This window comes from Ornithorhynchus anatinus, chromosome 20 (genome assembly GCF_004115215.2).
Source record: "Ornithorhynchus anatinus isolate Pmale09 chromosome 20, mOrnAna1.pri.v4, whole genome shotgun sequence".
NCBI classification, from domain to species: Eukaryota; Metazoa; Chordata; class Mammalia; order Monotremata; family Ornithorhynchidae; genus Ornithorhynchus; species Ornithorhynchus anatinus.
In genome coordinates this window covers 11,040,716-11,059,176 of record NC_041747.1, presented here as the reverse complement: position 1 = coordinate 11,059,176, position 18,461 = coordinate 11,040,716, and the positions used below count along the sequence as shown (strand labels likewise).

At 47.1% G+C, this 18,461-nt stretch overlaps 1 protein-coding gene across 1 annotated transcript in view; it reads left to right on the top strand.

The window, feature by feature from the left end:
* COL4A1 (collagen type IV alpha 1 chain) overlaps positions 1-18,461 on the top strand; it is a 170,706-nt gene that overhangs the window by 135,350 nt on the left and 16,895 nt on the right. Inside the window, exons 35-47 of the mRNA XM_029048048.2 lie at positions 1,763-1,861; positions 1,999-2,088; positions 3,827-3,966; positions 4,871-4,997; positions 5,088-5,168; positions 5,608-5,706; positions 8,109-8,159; positions 10,487-10,672; positions 11,683-11,816; positions 14,677-14,749; positions 16,157-16,228; positions 16,352-16,480; positions 16,764-16,862. Of these exons, the coding sequence (XP_028903881.1) occupies positions 1,763-1,861; positions 1,999-2,088; positions 3,827-3,966; positions 4,871-4,997; positions 5,088-5,168; positions 5,608-5,706; positions 8,109-8,159; positions 10,487-10,672; positions 11,683-11,816; positions 14,677-14,749; positions 16,157-16,228; positions 16,352-16,480; positions 16,764-16,862 (1,380 nt within the window). The remainder of the gene's footprint in view (positions 1-1,762; positions 1,862-1,998; positions 2,089-3,826; positions 3,967-4,870; positions 4,998-5,087; positions 5,169-5,607; positions 5,707-8,108; positions 8,160-10,486; positions 10,673-11,682; positions 11,817-14,676; positions 14,750-16,156; positions 16,229-16,351; positions 16,481-16,763; positions 16,863-18,461) is intronic.

Here is an 18,461-nt window from a genome sequence, read left to right as displayed (position 1 = left end):
CGTAAGCTTGTCTCTAGACTGTAAACTTGTTGTGGGTAGGGAATGTGTTACACTGTTATACTGGACTCTCCCAAGCGCTTAACACATTGCTTTGCACACAGTAAGTGCTCAAGAAATACAATAGACTGCTTTTAATCTGGGTCTAGAGAGATAATCCTGCTAGTAATGTGAAAGTAAACTAAACTCTCTCTCCTAACTTTATTGTAATTATTATTATTATTAATGATAATAGTAATTGTGTTTTCTGTTAAACACTTATTATGTGACAAGCACTGTACCAAGCGTTAAGATAGATTCAAGATAATCAGGTCAAAGTCCCTGTCCCATATGGAGCTCACAGTTCATGTAGGAGGGTGAACAGGTAATGAATCCCCATTTTACAGAAGAGGAAACTGAGGCACTTTTCCACATCACACAGCAGGCTGAGATTAGAACTCAGGTCTCCTAATGCCCAGGCCTGTGCTCTTTCCCGTAACTCAAACTTAAAACCCTTGATTCTTTAAGTATTATATGAAAAATTCACTGTGGCAGTATTGTAAAAGACAATCTGGTAGGTTGTTTGGCTTTCTCAATCAACCAGTGGTATTTACTGAGTACTTACAGTGGTATTTACTGAGTACTGTGTACTTACACTGAGTACAGAACACTGTACTAAGCACTTGGGAGAGTGCAATATAAAAAAGTGGTAGGTATGATCCCTGTCTTCAAGGAGTTTACAGTCTAACTGGATCGTTAGCACGGCTACCAATAAGAGTAATCAATAATGGTATTTTCTGTGGGTTTACTAGTTGCAGAGCACTGTACTATGTGCTTGGGAGAGTACAGTACAACAGAGTTGGTTGACATATTCCCTTCCCACAAGGCGCTTTCTGTCTTAAAGGACAGTGAGGTAGAAGGATGAAGAGATGTCAAGAGTGGAAAGTAGACTTAGCTTTGAGACAATTTTAAAAGTATCCAAGTCTTTAATCCACAAAGGCGGTGAGCTTCGAAGGCAGAGACTGTGAGCCCCTCAAGGGGCATGGTCTAATTGCCACCTGTGTAATCTTTCCCAGTGCTTAGTACAGTGCCCTGCACACAGTAAGTGCTTAACAAATACTACGATTACTACTATCACACAATAGGTTCTGAAGCACGCTGGTGTTTCAGGACTATATTTACACCGAAAATGTCATCAAGTCACTCTTAAAAAAAGCATATGCATTGCCTCCTGTCTAGCAACAAGAAAAAGAAACACTTTTCCTAACCGAATAACTTTCTGAAAACTCGATCTGTAAGAGTCTTATTTCAGTCCCTCTTCAAATGGTATATATTGCATAAATCTTTAGGGCACAACCTAATTTTATTCAAGCTGCTTCTTGCCAACTGATTCCATGGAGGTGAGGTAGAAAGCTGCCGAAACCCACCTCTGACAGGTTGGATTGAACAGCCACCCAGGTAAAAAAAAAAAAAAAAAAAAAAAAAAGGACCATAAACAGGAGGGAAGAAGGTGCTATTGAAATTCACCTGTATGAACTCTTTAATCAGTGGTATTTATTGAGTGCTTTCTGTGTGCAGAGCCCTGTAATAAAAGCTTGACCATGATTAAATTGATTGGTACTAAACTTGGGGAGTAAACCCAGGCTACCAAGAGGGCTGAAAGATGCCAGAGTGAGTCCAGCCGTCTTTTTAAAAATAGATGGGCAAAGATGTAAAAGTGGGAGATTAGGTACATGGACATACATAGCAGTACATGTCTTTACGTTTTTATTTCTGCTTCCCTCAGGGCAGCTTGGTCCGTCTGGGGACAAGGGGTCAAGAGGAGACCCTGGAACTCCAGGAATGCCAGGGAAAGCTGGTCAGGCGGGAACTCCTGGCCATCCAGGTCTGTATGCCCTTCTCTGGCACCCCGGGAGGCAGGAGGGTGAATACGAGTCAAGACTCTGCCAGTCATATGGGCCGTGTCCTGGAGCCTTCTAACCACCCCTAACTGACGTTATTTTTCTCTCCATTCTCTATTAGGACCTAAGGGTGATCAAGGTCTCGATGGATCCCCAGGTTTTCCAGGATCTCCAGGCCCTAAAGGATCGGCCGGAGGAATGGGCATGCCAGGTAAAATGGGGTTCTTGAGAGACATACATCTGTCATACGGCAGCCCGGAATCAGGACGGCTAGGAGATGATCACCGGGAAGGGGGAGGAGTACGTAGCCACGGTGTCTCTCTGTCCCTGCTCCGATCAGAAGAACGAGATCCAACCTAGCATGGAGTAATGGAAAGAGCCCGGGTCTGGGAGTTAGAGGACCTGGGTTCTAATTCCTGCTCTGTGTGACCTTGGGCAAGTCAGTTAACTTTCCTCGCTTCAGTTCCCTCATCTGCAAAATGGCAATTCGATACCCATTCTTTCTCCTGCTTAGACTGTGAGCCCCCCTGAGGGACCTGATTAACTTGTATCCTCTCCAGCACTTAGAATGGTGCTTGGCACATAGTAAGTGCTTAAAAGAAATGCCCTTATTTTACGGGGATAGATGTGAAAGATTAGTATTGAGCACTCCCCAGGCAAGCGCGCAGAGTTCGGAGGTGGTTTTGGGCTCTCCTGCTTCCTCTCATCCCGTTTCCATTGTTAGCCAGAATCCCAAGGGACTCCTCCTCCAGCTCCCCATCCCCAAGCGATGCCGGTGCTATTCGGGCACCGAATTATCCAACAGCATACGACACCAGTCGTGTGAATAGAGCTGACTTCATGACCTTGGTCCCTCGCAGACCCTTGTCCCCAGGCCAAACACCCCTCTCCACCCAAAGAACCAGGACCCTGACGTGCTGACTCTGGGGAAAACACCCAGGGCCCCAGGGACCAAAATGGAAAAGCCCCTGTAGAATGATGGCTACAAAAAATACCCAAAGGCCTTGTAGAGACCCAAATATCAAGACATCTGGGGGGGGGGGGGGGCAGGGAGAGAGGGAGGAAACAGGAGCAGGAGTGAGAGGGAGGAAGAGGGAGAGAGTGTGAGAGCACAAGGGTTCTGGACTCTGGCTCCCATTTTATCCCCCATGATTGGCATGAGTGCCACTCAGAGGATGGAGTGATGTGGGTCACCACCTTCTCTGCCCACACTGTCCACTGTGCTTAGTATGCACTCGTGAGCTACGCCCGCTTGACTTGACCAATCAAATGAGCCCCTGGCTACGAAAAAATCATCATCTTTGCCAAGACACTTATGCGGTTGCTTTGGCGAGGGCACAGGTCCGCTCCATCCCTAAGGGGTTCCTCGTCCATTTCCAATGGGCTCCACCAAGTCTCTCTTATCTAGGGGTGCTGGTTCCTCTAAAAATGGGGACCTCCTACCATCAGGGACAGCTCACCATTAACCCTATCCTTCCCTCCCCCCACTATCTAATAATAATTATGGTACTTGTTAAGCGCTTACTGTGTGTCAAGCACTGTTCAAAGTGTTGGAGTAGACACAAGTTAATCAGGGTGGACGCAGTCCCCGTCCCACGTGGGGCTCACACTCTTAATCCCCATTTTGCAGATGAGGTCACTGAGGCTCAGAGAAGTGAAGTGACTTGCCCAAGATCACACAGCAGACACAGGACATAGCCAGTATTGGAACCCAGGTCCTTCTGACGTCCAGGCCTGTGCCCTATCCACAAAGCCACACTACTTCTCCTGCTTCTAGCCCCTTTGGTCTGGATGACCAGGGCTTTTTCTCCTGGTTCTCAGGAGCTGACCCGCATTTACCAATGGCTCCTCCTGTTCAAGAACCAAGAGCTTGGCGGGAAGGAAACGCTTGCATTGGGGCTTGAGGGCTGGTCTGCCTTGGGGTGAGCACTTGCCTGCTGTGCTTTCAGGTCAACCTGGAGAAAAAGGTGTCCCTGGCCTGCCAGGCTCCCCAGGACACCCCGGCTTCCCCGGATCCAAAGGCTCAAAAGGAGAGAAAGGAGTAGCTGGTGACCCTGGAATCGGCATTCCGGGCTATCCTGGAGACAAGGTATCCCCTCCTTCACTGTCGACTGTCTTTTCAATCGGTCGCTCGGTGGTATTTATCGAGCACTTCCTGTGCACAGAGCACTGGACACAGCACTTGGGAGAGGACGGTAGAGTCCGCAGACACTATTCCTCCCCTCAAGGAGCTCACAGTCTAGCGGGCCAGACAGACATTAAGAGAAATTACAGATAGGCAGAAGCCCCTCCTTCCACATTTGCAACTTAAACGCAACTGATTGTAAATGATGATAGAGTCATTTCTGAAAAGTGTTTGTTTGTGAGCTGGGTGACCCCAAGGGGATCATCTGTTCTCGTCGGTGCAATTTTGTCACAGTTTTTCTTCAAATGACATAAGACTCTCCACAAATACCTAAATCATTGCCTGGTAATAATGAGGATTTAGGGATGAGCCCTTTCAAACCACTCGAGATCAAAGTAGTTCACTCTCAAGTTGGCCTTTATGCAAATAATCAATTGATCATCAATCAATCAAAAATAATTACTGAGGGCTTACTGTGTGCAGAGCACTGTCATAAATGCTTGGGAGAGTACACTAAGTGTAGAAGACATGATCCCTGACCACAAGGAACTTACAATCTAGTGGAAACAGACCATGAAAATAAATTCGAGAAAGTCTGTCAGTCAATTGCATTCAGAGCTTTACTGTGTGCAGAGCACTGTACTAAGCTCCTGGGAGAGTACAATATAACAATAAACAGACCTAGGAAGAAGTACTTAAAAGAATACCCAGGAGGTGCTGAAGTGCCATACGTGAAGCTAGAAATGATATTTTCTGATACTGGATGATTTTCCAATACATGTCTCTGTGGAAGATATGCCCAGCCAGACCATCAGGCTGGGAGGGTTGGTATCAAGTGTGCCTGAGGGTGTATTATTTCTCCTCCCAGGGAGATCCAGGAGTTCCCGGTTTTCCAGGAACCCCTGGAGAGAAGGGGGATAAAGGCAGCCCAGGAATTCCAGGAATGCCCGGCCCACCCGGTCCCGGAGGCCAGCCTGGGAATTTGGGCTACCCAGGCAAGTGAGACGTTGCTCCCTTCCTCGAAGCGTGGCCAGATCGGTCAAGCAGAAGGCTAGGAAAACCAACAGTGCTCCTCTTTCCAACAGGAAGTCCGGGACTGCCTGGGGAAAAAGGGGACAAAGGACTTCCCGGCCTGGATGGCCTTCCAGGACCCAAAGGCCATACAGGTAGGGTCCCCCTTCAACCTGCCAGGCCCTGCCAAGTCACAGGGTTTGGGACAAGCCCAGGATAGTCTCTGAATTCCTTAGGACATCCCAAAATAACCACCTTGTGGGGTGAATGTCGGTACTGGTGTTGACTCTGTAGGTAGTTAGAAAAAACTATCCAGTGGCTCTAAAAGTTACATGCTCATTTTCTGAGAGGTGGCTTTTCCTCCTTTATCCTACAACTCACCCCTGAAATGGTCAGTTGTGGTTGAGTTAGCTCGACTCTCGTGTCTTCCTTCAAAATTTCGGATGGCGGTGATCCTGGGCTGGGGTAAACAAGGGGAAATTGGGTTTCGGCTCAAAGAAATCCCATCGGTAATTGTAGGGGGCAGGTCATCCATTTGCACTTCTGATGGGATTTCCCAAGGATGAATCACTAACAGTGGTCATTCTCTTTCAGGTTATCCCGGCCAGCCAGGACCTTCTGGTCCCATTGGTCAGAAAGGTGAACCCGGGAGCGACGGAATCCCTGGACCAGCTGGCGAGAAGGGTGAACCAGGTATACCCCACCCATCTGCTTCCTGAATCGTTCCACTTCTGGGTCAAACGCTTGCCATGTGTTAAGACAACCTTTTAATAATAATTATTATTATTACTGTGGTATTTAAGTGTTTATTATGTGCCAGATACTGTGCTAAGAGCAGGGGTATACATAAGGTAATTGGGTTGGACAAAGTCCCCACTGGGTTCACTATCTTAACCCCATTTTAAAATGAGGGAACTGAGGCCCAGAGAAGGAAAGTGCATTGTCCAAGCTCACCCAGCAGACAAAAGGCAGAGCCGGGATTAGAACGCAGGTCCTTCTGACTCCTAGGCCCATGCTCTATCCTCTAGGTCACAATGAAAGGAAGCACCATGGCCTCTCCTTCCCCTTAGCTACTCAGATCCATGGCCCCCATATCTTACAGGAAGTGGCAAGGTGAAATCCCAAACAGCTCCCCTTTGTGTTGCTGTCACCACCTTTTGATGGCGGAGTGATTTTTTTTGTTTTAATGGGAGTGCCAGAACGGGCAACTAATGATAATAATTATGGAATTTTAAGTGGCTGGTATGTGCCAAGCACCGTACTGAGTGATGGAGTCGATACAAGACCATCACATTGGACACAGTCCCTGCCCCACGTGGAGCTCACAGTCTAAGGGAGAAGGAGAACAGATTTAGAATCCCCATTTTACCAGATGAGGAAACCAAAGCACAGAGAAGTGAAGTGACTTGCCTGAGGTCACAAAGCAGTTAAGTGGCAGAGCTGGGATTAAACTTGGGTCCTCCGACTCCCAGGCCCGTGCTCTTTCCCCTAGGCCACGCTGCTCCTCAGCTTGGACCCAAACGGGATTTCAGCCTCCCAAACAGAAGTGGAAAAAGGATGGCAGGAGTTTAATTCCCACTCTGTCACCTCACTCTCTCCTGGCTCCCCTGCCCTCTTCCCACCAGATTTATTCCAGTAAATCCCTCACCTGCTCCAAATCCTATCAGATTCTCCCTTTTCCTGATTCCAGTGGGGGCTGAGATAAGGGCAGGTATCATTTTATTAAGTAGCAAGGGAGCAGTGAAGGATAATCAATGAATACTATTGGAAACAGATTAATCTTGACAAGTTCTGGGGATCTTCGGAAGACAGGTGCTAGTTGAGTGTCTGGTAAACAATTCCAAATGGTCTTTATCCAGGTAAGGGATTACCATTGCAAAAAACCGTGCTCAAAGAGTGCCATTAAGCCTGTGGGGGTAACTTTGGGTTCATCCCAAAACAACACAACTTTTGGTTGGCAAATGGTGGCATTTCTTGTGATACTGGCTGGTGGATTTTCAGGTAAACCCTAACTATGGAAGTGGCTTAAAGTAGTAGTAGTAATAATATTAATTAATAATAATTGTGGTACACGTTAAGCACTTCCTACGTGCCAAGCACTGTTCTAAATGCTGGAGTAGATACAAGGTAATCAGTTTGGGGATAGTCCCTGCCCCACAAGGGGCTCCCAGTCTTAATCCCCATTTTACTGATAAGGTAGCTGAGGCACAGAGAAGTTAAGTGACCTGCCCATGGTCACACAGCCGACTAGTGGAGGGGCCGGAATTAAACCCACGTCCTCTGACTCCTAGGACCGTTCTCCTTCCACTAGGCCAAGCTGCTAGTAGTAGAAGTAATAACATTGATTGGGCCTTGTCTATAGGCAGGGCACTGTACTAAGTGCTGGGAAAAATGCAAAGGTGAGAGTTTGACGTGGTCCCTGGCCTTCCCGGGGCTCAAAATCCAAGAATAAAGAGGGGAAGCATTTGGCGACAGTCAAAATAGAAAGGATGACATTCTGTAAGTACGAGAACAGTATAAAAATTATAGAAACACTGTAGCCTGGAAGATAGAGCATGGGCCTGGGAGTCAGAAAGACCTGGGTAATAATCATTGCTCCATCACTGTCTTGTGGGCGAGTTTGGGCAAATCACTTCACTTCTCTGTGCCTCAGTTCCCTCATCTGTAAAATGGGGATTAAAACGGTGAGCCCTATGTGGGACAGAGTCTCTGTCCAACCCTTTTTGCTTGTATCTACCCCAGCACTTAGAACAGTGCCTGGCACATATAAACACTTAATGAATACCACAGTTATCAATTATTATCATTATTACAAAAGGCAAAGCTCAGAAGCCACCAAGTTGGGTGGTAAAGGAGGCCAAGAGGGGCCTCAGGACACAATTCCCCCAGGCTATCGGGCCAAGTCATATCCAAAGCTTCCCAATGGTCTAAGTAAAGTTTGAGGTGGCGTCAGCAGCCTCCGCTTAACTCCCAGGCCCCACAGGTTCAAGGCATGCTTGGAGTGGGGGGTCTGGGTTTCGAGTGGGAAGACAACTGGGGCTCCCCTTGGCTTATTTCTTGCATATCTACTCACCCTCGCGACCTCTGTCTTGTAGGTCTTCCAGGAAGAGGACGTCCAGGATTTCCAGGCTCCAAGGGAGATAAAGGTAATGGTCGACCAGACGTGTAAGAGTTAGGGCAACCGCTTTCTCTGTCCATTTCTTACGATAATGATGACAGGAAATGCTCGGAATTTGGCCGCTGTTATTTTGGAGACAGACGATCTGATCATTTAGCTGGAGGATGGCAGGCATTATCAATCCAGGGAAAAGTCAGAAGGTGATGGGGTTGCCCCGGGAAAAGTAACCACCACTTTATACACAGCCTGAAGTGGTGAGGGGAATTACAAATAAAGTTCTTGCCTTCAAGGATCTTAGAAACTACTGGGAGAGGCCAAAGCCCAGAAGCAAAAGGAACCCTCAGTATCCCAAACCCACCAAAAGCATACTGAGAGACCCACAGAGTTTGGGATCAAACAGTGGTACTTTTTGAGAGCTTACTATGTACACAGCACTATACTAAACGTTAGAAAGAGGACAATAATAACAGAATTAGCAAGGCATGTTCAAGGGGAGGTGCAGCTGCTTTGAGGACAGGGAAAGGAGCCTGTCAAAGAGCTAAGGGGCCAGAAAGCCACCAGTCGGAACCTTTTCAGCTCTAAGGAGAGCCTCTCGGGACTGGTCGGAGTCCTGCTAGGGGTTAAGCCTGGGAGCCTAGCAGAGGAGGCCATGTTGTGGGGGAAGGGGTGGCTATCATCTGTGGTTCTGACTGAGGGACTGGAGTCAGGGAGAAGTGGGTGAAGTGAGAGTGGGTGGGGTTTTGAAGGAGGAGGAGGGGGGAGTAACTGGTGGAGAGGAATGGAGTGGAGGGCGAGAGAAGCACGCGATGGCTCGGAGGTACGAGAGGAGAAAGTCGAGTTGGGGATGGTGAGATTTCCAGGATGGCCCTGATGGAACCTTTCTGAGACATGATTTTCCACAGCAGTGCAGACTCTTGGCCTATAGGTACCCCAGGGCCTAGTGGGACTACAGAGCCTCTCACAGAGTTTCTGGGGCCATGGGCCAAACCGAGTCCCTTGCCCTCAGGGATTCCAGAGACCAGGCCTGCTCTAGTTCAGTGCCAGGGGATCACCAGCCTGCTCCGTGATGATTTCAGTACCTGTCGAGCACTTACTACAGTACTGTTCTAAGCGCTGGGTTAGATACAAGTTAATTGGGTTGGACCCAGTCAGGCCTCACTAAGTCAGGCCACTATGTCCAGCTGCCCAAACCAGATCCCTGAGGCTTCCCGAGGGCTGGGCGAAGCTACTTCCAGAAAGCTTTGCGGTGGGTGTCACTTCCCAGGGCTATCTTTATCTGGACCCCAGAGCGTGGGGTCTAGCTGTTGAGGGTCCCAAAGGGGATCGGGGCCATAAGGTCCACTTGACTTATTCGATAAAGGAACAGAGCTCTGAAAGTGGGAGAGATGGAGTTTGCCAGGAAATCCATTAGACCCCGGACAAGGACAAGGAGCTTGTCTTCCACCCCTCCTATCTGTTCTCCAAATGCCCACCACTGTGCTCTGGACATAATAGACCCTAAGATGCTAGCCTAGTGTCCTTGGGAAGCGAACATGTTAACCAAATCTGTTATATTGTACTCTCCCAAGTGCTTACTACAATGCTTTCCACATAGTAATTACTCAATGAATACCACTGATTGATTGATTCAATGGTATTTGTTAAGCGCTTACCCTGTGCCAGGCACTGTATGATGCACTTGGGTAGATCCCAGATAATCAGGATGGATGGAGTCCCTGTCCCACATGGTTACTGAGGCACAAGGAAGTGAAGTGACTTGCCCAAGTTTGTACAGCAGACAAATAGTGGAGCTGGGATTAGAACCCAGGTCCTCTGAGCCCAGGCCCATGCTCTTTCCACTAGGCCTTTCTGCCTACAGAAGGTGCTTAGAACAGTGATTTGTACCCATCTCATAATTCTAACCCAACAGAGCCTGTCACTAAGTTCACATTGAAATGACTGGAAGCACGGGGCAATATCCCAAATCCAGGTTCCTGGAATTCTAGTTTTCTTCTTCTTCTTTAAAAATGGACATAGTATAGGTCTAGGGTGTCATTTAGTTCTGGAAAGGAGCTAGAAAGTGAAAAGATTAATCCATCATTTGGACATGCCAGAGAAAAAGCCCAGGGTTATTTATTGGTAATCACTCAATAGTACTTATTGAACGCTTACTCTGGGCAGAGCACTGTAATAATTGCTTGGAAGAGTACAACAGAATTACTAGAGACGATCCCTACCCTCAAGGAGCTTACACCCTAGTCGGTGAGACAAGCCGCAAAAATAAGTAAATGATAAGTAAGGGGAGCAATAATCGTGGTACGCATTTCTCCAAATAACGACAGTGTATTTCACCCTTGTCCATCTTTTATTCCTTAGGTTCCAAGGGAGAACTGGGTTTTCCTGGATCGCCAGGAAGTCCAGGAATTCCAGGTCCCAGAGGAGACCAAGGATTCATGGGTCTTCCCGGTCCCCAAGGTCAACAAGGACCCCCCGGAATGCCAGGCCAAGCTGTTGGAGGTCCCAAAGGAGATCGGGGTCCACAAGGACAACCTGGCTCACCCGGTAAGGGAGCGGTGCTATGCATTTGACGGCCTCACGGCCCGGGAGTGAGTGCAGCGTCCGGTAGCATGTGGCCATCTTGGGACAGTTCCAACTCCCAAGCCAGGGGAAATGATGCCATGATTGTCGAGAGGTGCTGCCCCAGTTTCTTCACAAGACGATTTATTCGGATACTTCAAGGCCTGCATGTGTGAGGCCATGACAGCTGGCCTTCCATCTGTCATTCGGTGGGAGAACCCTACCACAACATGTCTGCTCGAGAATTGCTGAATGAAGGCAAAGCAGAGACCTTTTTGGTCTACTTCGAGAAACAAAATACAAACCCTCACAAGAGACTTTTTAAGCCAGGAATGGTATGCTGGGGTCAGTGTGGGGATGATTCAGAATAGTTCCGGTTAAACCAGCTGGCCTCCGACACATTTAAAGTAATGTCAGAGAGGAAAGTCAGGGATGAAAGGGATAATTTGCTTAACGATCATTGGGAGATAATGCTCCCTCACCCCCAACACATACCACAGAAAGCACTCATTCCACTTAGTCATAAAACCAAAATTAAAAGCTATCGCTACTTTTGAAACTTTTCACTAATTCAGACTGAACTCTTTGACCTTTTGGACAAATGAATGCGGTTTTTCTAAGTAGTTTCAGAAGCACCCAAATGACCATGTTTTCATTCTAGACACTGATTTTCCCTCCGCCCTTCCCATTACATCTGGGAGCAGTGAGAGTCAGTCATTTAGAGGCACCTGTTACATATTAAGGGTTATCATTCTGATCTTTAGTACAAGACTTCTCTTTGGGCCTTCTCTAATTTCCCCAGTGGACACAGCTAACTGGTGGAGCTAATTTTCCATCCCCCTATTTGCTGTGCTTTCACAATTTTCCAGCGGTCACGTGCGATCGGGCTTATGACGTGCACTGCAACACAGAGTCTTGGCGGTTGCCCAAACTGTCGGGGTTAAAGAAGAATGTGTGTGTGTTTTGTGTGTGTGGTTTTTTTTTTCCACTTGTAGGTCTTCCGGGTCCTATGGGGCCTCCTGGACATCCAGGATTAGATGGAATCAAAGGAGAAAAGGGAAGTACAGGTTGGCCGGGGGTTCGCGGCCCTGCTGGTGACAAAGGTGACCCAGGAATTCAGGGCTTGCCCGTAAGTTGTTCAGCTGGTTTTCCTTAAAGCTTAACAGTCATCGTCTGTCATTTTCAGGGAACTAATCCATTTTGGTATGAATTCAATTCCCATCTCCCTTTCCTCCTCTCCATCTCGAAATCTCATCACATCCTGTGACCTCTGGGTGTTTGATATATACCCCACTCTCAACCCCACAGCACTTATGTACATATCTTTAAATGACGGATGGTAAATTATTTATATTACTGTCTGTATCCCCCTCCAAACTGTAAACTTGTGGTGGGCAGAGAGCACGTCTACCGACTTTGTTGTGCTGTACTCTCCCAAGCGCTTAGTACAGGGCTGCACATACAGTAAGCACTTAATAAATGCCTCTGATGGACTGACATTGACAGTCTAAAGCCTCACTGGCTGCTTGTTCCTTGGGCTAGTTGAGTTCAAACTCTTCTTGGCAGTCTCTGTGTCAGATAACTGACCCCTCACCCCATCCTCCCTCTGGCTTCATAAACGACAAGCCAGGGTTAGAACTCAAGTCCTTCTGACTCCTAGGCCCGTGCTCTATCCGTTAGGCCACGCTGCTTCTCATTAACACTCCTCACTCTATCACAGGCTTACAAATAATTTACCCTGAACTCACAACTTTTGGTTTCAAATAGCAATACTTACTTCTGACTCATTGCCTCTCCTCTAGGACATATTTATTTTGCTGTACATTGCGTGTGCATCGGGAAATTGCCAAGTATATACATTTGTTTTCAGCCTGCTTATTACTCTGTTATGGTTGCATCGGGAGTAATTTCTCTGTTATTTATATATTCCAGTTTTCATTCTGTGGGTAGGAGGCAAATATAATTGATATCTTTATTACAAGTCAACAAATACTAAGAAGACTTGATGAATGGCATTTTTCCTATGACTTTTTCATGAAGTCCAAGTGTGAAACCAAATCTGTATAAGATAGAAAATATAGGAAAAAAAGGTATCACTGCCAGCGCCGAAATGGAAAGAGAATAGCGGGAAAGTGAGAAGTTGTTTCAAATAATCAAAGTTATGAAGACAAAAAGAAAAAGAGCTTTCTCTCTATCTTTGCAATATATTTGAAATCTAGCCTTAGAGAAAAGGGAACAAACTACATTTGAACATTTGGATTGTTCTCAAAGGGTGAGATGTTTGCTGACCTCATGTTCTGACGAAGCCCAGATTTTCAAAGGCAGATTGGTGTGTGAATACAAACACTGCGTAAACTGTCAAGAATGGGCACAGTACCGGCTCTGAGCAATTACAATAAATGAAATGTGCAGCTGCTTAGTCCCGCCTGCCACCGTACCCAGTCACTGCTAAAAAATCAATGTAATAATAATAATAACTGTGGTGTTTAAGCGCTTAGGCTTAAAGCTAACAAGCTAGGCACTGTTCTAAGCACTGGAATGGATACAGGCAAATCAGGCTGGACACAGTCCCTTTCCCACATGGGGCTGACAGTCTTAATCCCAATTTTACAGATGACCTAACTGAGGCCCAGAGAAGTGAAGTGACTTGCCCAAAGTCACACAGCAGACATCTGGCGAAGCCGGGATTAGAACACATGTCCCCTGACTCCCAAGCTCCTGTTCTTTCCACTTGGCCATGCTGTTTCAGGGTTCTCTGTGCCTCAGTTACCTCATCTGTAAAATGGGGATTAAGACTGTGAGCCCCACGTGAGACAACCTGATCACCTTGTATCCTCCAGCGCTTAGAACAGTGTTTTGCACATAGTAAGTGCTTAAATACCATCATTATCATTAGTAGTATTACTATTATTGGAGGGGAATGAGACTGGGGGTTGCAAGGATGTCAAATATATCCCTAAGAAAAATGGAGGGGAAGGGCCGAGGGCTGGCAGGGAGGGAGTGACAATGTAAGTTTTGGTGACTACAGGGGCTGGTCTGCATGTCAGGAGTGGTTCCTTGTGGGCAAAGACCAACTCTAGGTACTGTCCTCTCCCACCTGCTTAGTACAGTGCTCTGCACACTAAGTGCTCAGTAAATACCATAGATTGATTGGTTCTGGGACAGAAAAGTGACAGATTACACTCTGGGAAAACGAATCTTTCACTGTGATGACTGAAAATCCAGCTACATCTTCATGGAACATATTACATGTATGTATCCTGCGGGACACCTTCACTTAGATTTTCAGGTCCACATTTTTCTCCCTTTCCTTTTTTTTTTTAAAGGTATTTGTTAAGCGCTTGGCTTGGTGGAAAGAGCAGGGGCTTGGGGGTCAGAGGACATGGGTTCTAATCCTGATCCACCACTTGTCTGCTGTGTGACCTTGGGCAAGCCACTTCACTTCTCTGTGCCTCAATTACCTCATCTGTAAAATGGGGATAAGACGGTGAGCCCCACTTGGGAATACCTGATTACCTTGTAACTACCCCAGGGCTTAGAACATTGCTTGGCACATAGTATGTACTTAACAAATACTATCATCATCATCATTATTATTAGTATGTGCCAGGCACTAAACTAAGCACTGGGGTAGATCCAAGCTAATCACATTGGATATAGTCCATGTCCCACAAGGGACTCAGTACTAATCCTCATTTTACCGATAAGGTAACTGAGGCAAAGAGGAGTTAAATGACTTGCCCAGAGCTACACAGCAGAGAAGTGACAGAGAGAAAGTATTGAAAGATTCAGCCTTTTACTGAATAGTAAGATAAAGGCAATCAAGTTAGAGTCTTGGGCTTTTAGAGGAAATGGATTTCTAGTAAAAAAAAAAAAATGGCATAACTTGCTTGAAACCCTTTCCTTGCTCCCTAAATTAGAGGAGCCCTGGGTATGTGTTGGGATAGACTGTGACCCCGGTGGCTGAATCCTGTTTGTCTCTGGCACAGGGTATTGGTGGTGTGCCAGGAGCAGCTGGTACTAAAGGTGACATGGGACTTCCAGGAGTTCCAGGATTTCCAGGTAAGAAAAGAAGTTTCAGGGCAGGCCTATGTGTGCATAAAAACAATATGCTTATTGCGTGTGATTGTGTGTATATATAGCTATATGTACAAAAACTATAGATGGTGATAATGTGTGTGTATGTCACTGAATTTTTTTCAATCTCATACCTGAATCCATTCTCCCCATCAGTGGTTACCGTGTCTATCTCTGTTGTATCATACTCTTCCAAGTGCTTAGTACAGTGCTCTGCACACAGTAAACGCTCAAGAAATATGGTTGATTTATAGTAGCATGAAGAACAGCTTGCAAGGACACACACAATCTTACTTTCTCTGTCTCTCCTACACACATCTCTATTCCAACCCTCCTATGAATCAAAGCAGACTTCTATGCAGTTGTTCCAAATTTGACTAAAACTGGAGCGTCTTCAAGACGGACTGAGTGAAACCAGAGCGGCCCATGGTTCATTTCTGTTCGTGGTTTTACTGTCTGGTGGGCATTCAGTTTGGATGGTTTGTCCTCTGTGCTGGTTGCTGAAGTCACTGCCCTTAGTACTAAGTACCAAGTGCAGCTGCTGCTGCTTGTCACCGAGAAGCGGCGTGGCTCAGTGGAAAGAGCAGGGTCTGGGGAGACAGAGGTAGTGGGTTCTAATCCCGGATCCGCCACTTGTCTGCTGTGTGGCCTTGGGCAAGCCAGTTCACTTCTCTGGGCCTCAGTTACCTCGACTGTAAAATGGGGATGAAAACTTTGAGCTCCACGTGGGACAACCTGATTACCTTGTATCTACCCCAGCGCTTAGAACAGTGCTTGGCACATAGTAAGCGCTTAACAGATACCAGCATTATTACCAGCATTACCAGCCGCTCAACTGTATATATTTCCATTACCCTATTTATTTTGTTAATGAAATGTACATCGCCTTGATTCTATTTAGTTGCCATTGTTTTTACGAGATGTTCTTCCCCTTGACTCTATTTATTGCCATTGTTCTTGTCTGTCCGTCTCCCCCCGTCAAACGGCAGGGACTGTCTCTATCCGTTGCCGACTTGTTCATTCCAAGCACTTAGTACAGTGCTCTGCACATAGTAAGTGCTCAATAAATACTGTTGAATGAATACTTAACTTTTCTGTGTCTCCGTTACCTCAGCTATAAAATGGGGATGGAGACTAAGCCCCATGTGGGACGATCTGAATACCTTGTATCTACCCCAGTGCTTGGCACATAAGTGAGCACTTAACAAATACCATAATAATAACAATAATTACTATTATTATTATCCTCCTTCTCCATCTCCTTCCACAGAGTCAACCAGCAGGGATCGAGTGGTGCAGGGTGACATTCTGTAAAGAGGTGGCATTTTCTACGATCACATCATCCCTGTGGATTTCTTGGCATTCACCTGGATGTTTTCCCTTTCTGTGTAGGTCAAAAAGGTTCCCCCGGGATCCAGGGCTTCAAAGGAGAACGAGGAGATCAAGGTTTCCCTGGAGCTAAAGGTAGGTGCAGAAACCACCAGATCCACTGTCACCAAGAGACCATTTGGCTCCAATCTTCGACGGTCCCACCTGAAAAGGTGCCGGCATGGGGATGATTTCTCACTGCGTCCTTCATCCCGACAGGTCTCCCCGGCCCCCCTGGTGCCCCCGGGCCTTCCCAGGTGCTCCAAGGAGAACCCGGGCTGCCCGGCCAGGTGGGCCCGGCAGGCCCCAAAGGTTTCCCCGGCCCTCCGGGTCCCAAAGGACAACAAGGTAGGAATGACAGGACATTCTGCTCTGCTTCAGCCTCGACTTTTAGCAAGTCGAGGCTCCCGGTGAGAGCAGAGAAACCACGGTGCTTGTCTGACTGATGAGCATCGCCCAACTCTTCCAAGCACGGGGGATGATTCTCGAGGGTTGGGACCGATGGGGGCTTTAGGGTCATATGGCTCTCCCGGGTCCAAGATGGTGGGTCTCTGGGTTGAGAGGGTGGTGGTCTGGGGGCAGAGGCGGAGGAAAAACGGTTGGTTGGGGGGCCTTTGCTCCCGTCCTCTAGGTGTGACTGGCTCTGCGGGGATCCCCGGACCACCCGGCATCCCAGGCTTTGATGGTGCACCCGGACAGAAAGGAGAAACAGGACCCGTTGGTCCACCTGGTAGGTTTACTCATGTATTTCTTTAGCTGGAAAAATTAGGTTTCTAAAGTTTTAGGGGCCCGGGCCCAGATGAAGAGGAGAACTCTAGACTGTAAACTCATCATGGGCATGGAATGTGTTTGTTTATCATTATTTTGTACTCTCCCAAGCACTTAACAGTGCTCTGCACACAGTAAGGGCTCAATAAATATGACAATGAATGCATGAACTCTCAGACCGAAGCCAAATGGAGTTGTTGGGAGAAAAACTGAACCACTGAAACATTCACTGGGAAAAGTTGGATTGCTAGTCTGAAACCAGACAGCAGAACTCTCCCTGCCTACTGCTCTCGAATCTACCTTCTCACTGTTTTCCTCCTCTTCTTCCTCATCTACCAAGGCTCCCTAACCCATAGCCCTACATCCCCGTCCTTACAGAGCTCCCATTTCCAATCTGGGGGGTTTCTTCCTGGTCTGCCCAGCCCAGATGCACGGGTCAGGAAATGGCTGGCTATATCATAGCCAAGCATGTCATGTAAGGAGAAGGTAAGACAGAGAAATGGGCAGAGGAGAAGGAAATGGGAGGAATATGGAATGACAGGCGGTACGATTTCTGGGTCAGTCCCGCAATCCATCCAGCCCAGAACTCTGTCTCCGACAATTCATTCAATAGTATTTATTCAATAGTATTTATTGAGCGCTTACTATGTGCAGAGCACTGTACTAAGCGCTTGGGATGAACAAGTCGGCAACAGATAGAGACAGTCCCTGCCGTTTGACGGGCTTACAGTCTAATCGGGGGAGATGGACAGACAAGAACAATGGCAATAAATAGAGTTGAGGGGAAGAACATCTAGTAAAAACATTGGCAACTAAATAGATTCAAGGCGATGTACAATTCATTAACAAAATAAATAGGGTAATGGAAATATATACAGTTGAGCGGACGAGTACAGTGCTGTGGGGAGGGGAAGGGAGAGGTGGAGGAGCAGAGGGAAAGGGGGAAAAGAGGGTTTAGCTGCGGAGAGGTGAAGGGGGGGTGGTAGAGGGAGTAGAGGGAGAAGGGAGCTCAGTCTGGGAAGGCCTCTTGGAGAAGGTGAGTTTTAAGTAGGGTTTAAGTTTGGGACAATGAAACCCAAACACTTGGAGATACTGTATGCCAGTTTCTCCTGAAAATGATCTCTCCAGTTTTGCCTTAGGGGCGACAGGGAGGGAAAGACAGAGGGAAAGACAAAAGGGGAAAGAAAGGAAAGAAGAATGGAGAGGGAAATGCAAGGGAAGGTGATAAGATGGGTGGGGCAAGCGAGGAATGGGGAAGACAGAGGCTTTCTCCTACCTCTAATTTTCACATCCGTCCTGCTAGATTGATTCCCAAAGTACTTAGTGCTCTGAATAGAATAAGCGCTCAGTAAATACTACTGATTGATTGGGAGGGACAGGACCTGACCCTCTCTAGACAAGGAGATCTGACATTTCCTCTTCAGTGTTAGTCAAGTCCAGTCAGAGGAACTGAGGCTTCGACAGTCAGTAGATTTTCAGTGTTTCGATGACTTTTGGTGCATTTTGTTGGTTTTCTGGTGTGTTATGCTTGATTTTTTTTTAACACCTCCTACTGACTTTG